This window comes from Pinus tabuliformis, chromosome 2_1, assembly GCF_031772625.1.
Source record: "Pinus tabuliformis cultivar Carrire ecotype Pingquan chromosome 2_1, CPIR1, whole genome shotgun sequence".
Lineage (NCBI taxonomy): Eukaryota > Viridiplantae > Streptophyta > Pinopsida > Pinales > Pinaceae > Pinus > Pinus tabuliformis.
Genome location: NC_142299.1, coordinates 620,450,658 through 620,459,601, shown reverse-complemented (window position 1 = coordinate 620,459,601; position 8,944 = coordinate 620,450,658). Strand labels below are relative to the sequence as shown.

Sequence of the window (8,944 nt, the reverse complement as noted above, 5' to 3'; positions counted from 1 at the left end):
GTAAAAAAGGAAAAATAAATAGCCCATAGAGGCAGTGTAAAATTAGAAGAGTGAATAAAAGTGGGAAAATAAATAGCCCATTAGATGCATGCACGTTGGAAGTAACCGTGTAAAATTAGAAGTAAGAGTATCACTGGATCCATGCACGTCGGATCTAAAGAAATAAATAGGCAGCGGAAGCATGGTAAATTTAGAAGTAAAAACAACACTGGCAACTGCAAGTGAATGAATGAATCTTTAGAGAAGTGAAAACAACACAGCGTCGACTGCAGTTTGAGGATTAATTGGAAAATATTGTAGTAACAACACAACGTCGAGTGCAGTTTGAGAAGGATTAATTGGAAAATATTGTAGTAAAAAAATTCTAATTACGGTCCATGATCGTCGTTATGCATGTACCTGATCTAAATATAGCAGTGCAAGATTACACATAAATTACAAAATTAAAAATTACACATAAATTAAAAATTCTAATTACACGTAAATTAAAAATTCTAATTACGTTCCATGATCGTCGTCGTTATGCATGTGCATGATCTAAATATAGCAGTGCAAAATTACAAAAGCACCACTGCAAAATTTATTTATCTTTATAAGGACCACATTGAACGCACTTTGAAGATGATACGTGCTTAAGAGTGTGGAAGAACAGATATTAAGTGATTAAGAAGAGAAGAGATGATGATGAGGAATAGCCTGATGATGAGATTGTTGTTGGCGTTGGTGATGCTCCTTCATGTGGGAGCAGCAGCAGCAGACACAGACGACACAGCCTCAGGGCGATCTTGTTTTGCAGCAATTTACAGTTTCGGAGATTCATTCGCTGATACTGGAAACGCGGACATGGCTTCACCTCCTTACAACCTTCATTTTCGCTCTCTTCCATATGGAAAAACCTTCTTTGGCCTCCCCGCCGGTCGTGCTTCAGATGGACGTCTCGTCATTGACTTTTTGGGTAATAATTACCACCCATCATCCAATTCCATATACATGCCTCTTGGGTGTAAAATATTGCATAGTACTCATGATCACTTGTATATTGTGTATTTTTCAGCCAGTGCACTAGGATTTAATTTCCTCTCCTCTTCTTCTTGTGTATTTTTCAGCCAGTGCACTGGGATTTAATTTCCTCTCCTCTTCTTGTTGTGTATTTTTCAGCCAGTGCACTAGGATTTAATTTCCTGTCCTCTTGTTGTGTATTTTTCAGCCAGTTCGCTAGGATTTAATTTCCTCCGGCCTTCTATTGGACTGATCGACATGGAGCTGGCGGAGAGAAAAAACGGAGTTAACTTTGCCGTTGCGGGTGCCACTGCATTGGACAATTCCTTCTTAAATGACAGACTCATCTTCCCGCAGACACCATTATCTCTAGATACGCAAATCAGATGGTTCCACCAGTTGAAAAATTTCACCTGCAGAGCTAATTTGGGTATAATCATAGTATCATTTCAATTATGTAAAATTTTACTTAGGGTTATGCTTCCAGACGGTTCTAAAACATATATTTGGTCAACAGATTGCCAAGTTCATTTCTCAAGAGCGTTATATGTGATGGGTGGATTCGGTCTCAACGACTATCTAGACTCCACCTTTACGTCCTCGCCATCGGATGAGATAAGGGGCTTTACTCCTCTTATCATAGCCAAGATTCAGAAAGCTATACAGGTAATTGATTTTAATTAAACCCCACTTGATATGTCTTATTTCTTTCTCCATATCAATAACCCTCTCATAACATAATTACGGTTTTCTTTTATTTAGACGATGACATGCGTTGTCGGTTTTCTTTTATTTAGACGATGACATGCGTTGCGGTGAATGATTCGGTTTTCTTTTATTTAGACGATGACATGCGTTGCGGTGAATGAGTTTTTCTTTTTTTGGAAATTTTTTTATATTAAAATGGAATTGGAATTGAGTGCAGGCATTGATAGAAGAAGGAGCCCAGTACATATTTGTCCAAGGAATGCCACCTCTGGGATGTTTGCCCGCCATACTTACTCTAGACCCTTATCCGAGGAACTCCGATTATGATGAAAATGGATGCCTAGCATCATATAACCAACTCTCCCAGGATCATAACACAGCGTTGCAGGAGACACTAGAGCAGCTAAGGATTCAATATCCACACGCCATATTGGTGTATGCGGACTACTATAATATGTTTATGGAAATAATCAAGAACCATGCAGCATACGGTACGTACGGAAATTTTGGATTCGGTTAATAAACTCATATACATTTTGGATTGGATTAGTGTAGTGTAATGACAATGTTGAAATGATGCAGGTTTTACCGCTAATACATTTCAGTCTTGCTGTGGAACTGGAGAACTTTTTAATTTTGATATCATGCATACGTGTGGGACACCAGGAGTGTTAGCATGCTCAAATCCAGAAAGAGCCATCAGTTGGGATGGAATACATTTCACTGAAGCCGCATACAAAATTATTTCACAATTCATCATCAACAAAGCCCAATATACTCAGCCACCTTTCAGTGACATGATGAAAATCTCTGATAATGGCCTTTGTGATGCAGCCAGCCACCAGGGAACCACCTTATGAGAATGTTTTGTAATGGCGGTTTATATGTATTCTGGAGTGAAATATGTCAAATCTCTGGTAATGGCCTTTGTGATGCAGCCACCAGTTAATATTTTGTATTCGCTATTAATATGTATTCTGCATTGAATGTCAAATCTCAATAGGACTTTTGAATTTGAGTCCCTATTTCTTTCATTTGTATTTCAATGGGGATTTTTTATAATAATAATATTTAATTTGAGTCCCTATTTCTTTCATTTGTATTTCAATGGCGGATTTTTTATAATAATAATATTTTTAATTGTATATTGGTATTCTGAAATAAAAAATTATTATAACGCTTTTAAATTTGAGTTATATTTTTTATTTAAATTATATTATTGTTTAAATTATTATTTATTTTTTATGTTTTTTAATTTGAGTTACATTTTTTTATTTACATTTTGTTATTTTTTGGGATAAAATAAGTTGGTTCTTTGTTAATTTTAAGAATAAAAAAATAATTATTTCAAATCATTACAATGTTATATTACATTAAGAATTGAATATAGTATTTATTGGATTTGGATATCCGTAGATCTAATTATAATAATTATTCCTTCTAGTTAATCAAGTATAAATCAATAAAATTTTGAATACAGTGGTTTATATCTTAGAAATAAAAACTTATATGAAATAGAATCAAAATAAATGTGGTTTAGTTATCATATTATTAGCAAATATTATATTTCATTTTGCCATTGATACTTTAACCACAATCAACCTTAAAAGCTGCTAAATACTCTTTTAAATTAATCCAAAAGAAAGTCATCAATCCAAGGAATCGAACATGTAGACATATCCTCAAGAGTATGCTATCCTTGTTCATATATTAATCATCATTGCAAAGTCAAATGACATCATCTTTCATTTTGTCAACAATTACTAGTTTTCTCTATGGAGATACACCAAGCATGGTCATTCTCAAATAAAGCATATCCTTTAATTGGATGATTAATTCATTATATTCATTATAATTGATTCGTATGGTAAAAGGCCAGCTATATATTTCATTTTAATTTCCCATGTAGTAACTATTATTATACCCTGTATTATAAGGAATATTTATTTAGTTAAATGTATTAAAGTGTATATGGGTACTCTAACTATTTTGTAATGAAAAATAGTATTTCCAAATGAAAAAATATATTTACCCATAAATCTAATGCGATGATCTATATTGTAGCTTAATTAGACAGCTGGATATGTTACAATATGTTATCAAAATGATTTGGATAATATTGGTATGCTAGAGATTGGGTATAGTATACCTCATGATTGTAAATTCAATTATTGATATCATAGTGGTCATCAATGGCCTTTCCCTCTCTTTGTTCCACTTGAATTTAACTTAGGGAAATCCCTAATACAATTGGCTTACAAGGATCATTTTACAAGTAGCTACTAGTAAACCTCTAGGGGTTTGTAGCCTATCCTCCTCTCCATAAACATGGTCACAATCGAGGGGATTTGAACTTTGGAACTCTCAGTTTTCATAGATTTCACATTATTTTTTATATTTTTAATCTAAGTTATATTGTTTTGAGAAAAATTCTTAATACTTTTTTTTAGATTGAAGAATTAATAATAGAGTTTCAAGCTACCATTAATTAAAAATCGAATACGTAGCTTATTGAAATTAAATTTGAGTGAGAAGAATAACTCATCTGATTGCATTCTATTCCCAAGGTTTACATATTAATACATGGTTTTTTAACCCTTAGTTTTCATCTTCCAAGAGGTCGCTTAGACTTCTATGAATGTCTGAATTCATGCACACCAATCCTATCAGATTAGGCATCCAAAAAACCCCAACCTATTTCCAGTATGGAAGGTATCAACCCTATTGTGGGTGCTAACAATGGAAGTAATTTTGGTGTTAATGGCATAAATAACGTGGGTCCCACCAATGGAAACAATATAGTAATGACCACCACAATGTACACAACTCGGACTTTTCTTTTGTTTATGGCTAGTTTGAACCTCCTTGATTTGAGCCAACCAATAATTGATCCTCTCTTGCATGATTTTGCATGGCATACATGCCAACCAAACTTCTCTAAAATATCCCCAATTTTGAGGGTGATTTTGCATCTTTGTATTTATGGTTATATCTGTAATTTGTGGTGTTCCTGTTTAAATCCAAATCAGTGGATGAGATGCCACATGTCATGTTTTACCACTTCATTAGACTCATTACCATGATGTTGACTGGCACAAACATTTTCTACTTGCTATTTCTTTTTGGTTTATTAGCATAATTTTGATTTGAGGATATAGAATAGAGTCTTGCATTAACTATATGCACAGTTTCAACAAAGTATATCCTTCAAGAAAATCACAACAATTTATCATGTCATTGTCGCAGTTATCTAATCATGATTGCAAATACATAACAAAAGTTATGAAGTTTGCACTCAGCTATAATGTGAATCATCCATTTACATGTTATTAAGTGGAAATGATATCATATAACTTGTTTAGCAAGACCATTGCATAGAATCGCCCCCTAACTAACTAACACCTTTTATTAAGCATGTAATTTGAATAACAACCTAATTGTGAGAACCTTATATCTATGAAAAATAGGCACAAACTCGAAATAAATTAAGCTCCTTAAATTTGATCCTTGGTCATTTCCATCTCTTTAGCCATGGATTTTATAAACCTGTTAAACCCCTTTTCAAATTTGGTCTTTAGCCCTTAATCTTGTCCATTGTTTATAATAATAAAAAATCTTCATTCACAGTATATTTGTATTCAAACATATATAGACGGATATGACTAAATTTGCATTCTTGCACCAAAGCTAGAATACAAATCATGCATTTGTATATCCTTATGCAGATCCTTAATAATAAATGGAAAATTTACCAAGTAACATGTTTACCAAGACCATTAGATGCCAAGTAAAATTTCATTGAGTTTATGTTGAGTATGATATTTAAGTTTACCATTTCCCATATATCATGACATGAAAAACATGCTAGGATATAAATGAATAAATTGTTTGCAAAACATGGTCTTGGAAACTATTACAAGCAGCAATATGTGTAGCTCATAAGGAATTTTGGAAGTACTTTTCCAAGACCATAGAGACATGATCATGTCTATTTTTCAAGTGCAATAGATACAAGCACTAATTTATTAAATACGGATAATTACTTCTAATAATGTAGATCTCCTTTTAACAATTCAATTTTATCATTAAGAAGTTATACTTCGGAAATTCAACCATCAACTCACAAGGACAATAGATATCAGAATGCACAAAGAGAACATATTTACCCTGGGAAAACCGGGCAAAATTTACTTAGATAAATTATTCAATTCAACAAGAGATATTCCTAATATTGCTAGTCAACTATGAGGTCAAACTGACCAACAATGTTATGGTCAAAGCTAGTCAAACAACCCTTTTATCAAGTCAAAATATTTCCCTTCAACTTCAGCCCTCTCGAATCTTCCTAGGCTGAATTTCATCCTCCTAGAATATGCCCAGAAACTCGACCCTGCTACCCAAAATGTTATGCCCAGAATTTTGGACCTACATCCCAGAAGTCCGGCCTGTTACCCAAAAACTTCCTAGAAAGTCACATGTTCAACGTATATAAATCGATAAATGTTCTTGATGTGAATTTGTCCTTATTTTCCTTCTTCATTGTCGTTCTTCTTCGATTGGATGCCCAAAATATTTCTACCTGTGTGAGAAATCGAATCGTGACTTGTGGAGGAGGTTAAGTTCTCTATATATAATGTTTTGTCTCTATGAATGGGTGTCTCTTCACTAGAGCAGACTTGACATTAAGGAGGACCGAATTGAAAAATTTGGAGCCAAAAAATCAGAATTCAAAATTTCAAAATTTCTTTCTTGATATCGACATGAACAATGTGTCTTATATTAATTCTTTCAAGGGAAAAAATGACATGAAGAACATATCATAGAACTACATTATATACTTCAAGGGATAAAATATAAATTATAAAGGCCAACCATGGCTACAAGATTCAGCACTCCCTCTTAACTAGGGAGGTATTCGTAATAACTACGCAGATGTTATTTTGTTGACAAAATTCTCTAACAGAAAGCTATAGAAAATCATCATCATTATTCTATTACCATGAATAGGTGAGCAATTTTGACACATGGTAAACCAATAGCATCCACTAATTACCATAATCTGGTCAAACATCTTTGACATGTGGTAAATCAACAACCTCAACCAATTAATAATTCTAGTCAATACCTCTGACCTATGGTATATCCTCACCAAAATCTTGGTTGATACTCTTAACACATGGTACATCATTTAGCATCAACTAGTAACCATAATTCCAGTCTTTTTCGCATATGGTATACAGACTAATCTTGGTTCACCATTATTCGGTTCAATGTCTTTCATGCATGGTAAATCTCCAAAGGCCACATTTTATCTAAGTAATTTAGGGACTTATTTTAACTGATCCTCATGCTCCAGGAATATTCTTCCTAATTTGTGTCAACATACATTACAAAAGAAGAACAATTATCCTCTATTGGACCATTCTCGCCAATTAGGGTCAATATACTTGACATAGGAAGAATGTCAATCCATGATGTTATCTCATGAGCACTCCCTCTCACTGAGACAAACATTCTCAATAAGTCCAAGATTGTCCCTGAAGTATACAAAATACTATCTGGACAAAGGCTTTCTAAGTATATCAATGATATGCTCATTAGTAGAGACATATTAGAGATTCACTTCTCCCTTCTGCACTATGTCATGAATGAATTGGTACTTGATCTCGATGTACTTCAAATTGTCATGGAAAATTGGATTATCTATCAACTTAACACAGCTTTGATTGTCACAATATATCACAGTCGGTTCTAGCACCTGATCAAATAGTCTTGTGAGTAACTCCCAAAGCCACACTACTTCACAACTCGCTAGAATGGATGCAATATAATCTGCCTCAGCAGTGTTAAGTGCAATACATTTCTACTTCCTACTCATCCACGAATCATAGAGTATCCCGAGCTAAAGAAACCTTCGGAAGTACTATTTTTGTCTTCAACGCTCCCTGCCCAATCTGCATCTGTATATCCGTACAATTGTATATCACCGTTTGAGACATATGTCAAACCATAATAAATTGTACCATGAAAATTGATGAGGCTCAAAAATAGGTGCATCATAAGGGTCATAATGTCATCCTCCATCTTTGGAACTATGTCTTTCTCACATTTATTTATAATTTTTGTTTTATTATGCTTAGTGAGAAGGGTAAAAGATGTTTTTCTATGTCATGTAACCTAATATGGTTTAATTGGAAGAAACAGAGGATTTTTTGGGTAATTTACATGTATGGGCTGGGAGTAGACAACGGGGAGAGATTCTAGGAGGTTTTCCACCTCCTTAACTCCTTCAATGAGCCCAAGATCACCACACACTCTCTCATCATCTCGAGGTCATTTGACATTGATGCAATGATAATGATAAGCTTGTTACTGGTTAATCACTAAGTTATCTCTAGAGGGTTGAGGCTCTTGGGTTTGGGCCCAAACCCAATGGCTTAGGCCCCTCTTGTGTATTGGTATTTCTTTTTAGTTCAAAGTGTTTATTAGTTTTCTGCATTTCATTAGAAAATAACCCTTAAAAATCTTGTGATTGTGACCTCTATCTCATCTCTCCCATGGGAGCACGAATGGAAGGATCTACAATCACAGTCCAAAAATACTATGTTTATGATTTCTTGGAAGAAGGTCTATGTTATTCATATTGTTTTTCATGGGCTTAATATAGCTTAGGAGTTGATTCATTGACTGGATCGGAGTTTTTGACACAGATTAGATCACATTTAAATTCAACTCATCCTTTCCACTATTAGTTGTTTCATTTTTCAATGATGAAAGGGTATATGCATGTGATGTTGCAGGGATATTTGTATCTTCAAGAAAGGGGCCTTTCACCACATCCATCTTGGACTTCCTCGGCATCTTTTATGAAGCTCAAATTCTATCTTCAAAGTTATGTTCTTGAGATCAGCCTCTTAGATCACCGTGAGAAGCTCTCCTAGTTCAAAACAGGCCTTCGAAAGGATTTGAACTTGGATAGGGGTGTTGGTCAAGTTTAATCCATTTACCTCAACCTCCATCCACCTTTCCATCCCTGGAACCCATCATTCCTACCTCCTAAATCTTCTCGGCAACCTTCCTATAGAATTACAGGCCTTCAAGTAGCAATATAGGGTACCTGTCGCAGCCTTCTATAACATACATGTAGCGTCCTCTTTCTCCACTTATTTTGACCTTTTATGCAATTTGGACTTAGTTTAGAAGTAGGTTGGCCCCCAACTGTGACTCAATGATCAAG

The 8,944-nt window shown here is 34.4% G+C and overlaps 1 protein-coding gene across 1 annotated transcript; it reads left to right on the top strand.

Moving 5' to 3' along the window:
• Positions 1-678: 678 nt before the first annotated feature.
• LOC149202063 (acetylajmalan esterase 1-like) lies at positions 679-2,567 on the top strand. Its single transcript, XM_089401471.1, has 5 exons — positions 679-955; positions 1,208-1,429; positions 1,517-1,665; positions 1,925-2,198; positions 2,290-2,567. The coding sequence occupies exons 1-5, from the start codon at positions 679-681 to the stop codon at positions 2,565-2,567; spliced, it is 1,200 nt and encodes a 399-aa protein (XP_089257597.1).
• The last annotated feature ends 6,377 nt before the right edge of the window (positions 2,568-8,944 follow it).

Bases quoted from the DNA above. Each gene is read 5' to 3' on its own strand.
- LOC149202063 (XM_089401471.1), top strand. From the start codon at position 679: ATGATGATGAGGAATAGCCTGATGATGAGATTGTTGTTGGCGTTGGTG. The intron at 1,666-1,924 runs GTAATTGATTTT...AATTGAGTGCAG, and splicing joins AGATTCAGAAAGCTATACAG to GCATTGATAGAAGAAGGAGC. The intron at 2,199-2,289 runs GTACGTACGGAA...GAAATGATGCAG, and splicing joins CAAGAACCATGCAGCATACG to GTTTTACCGCTAATACATTT.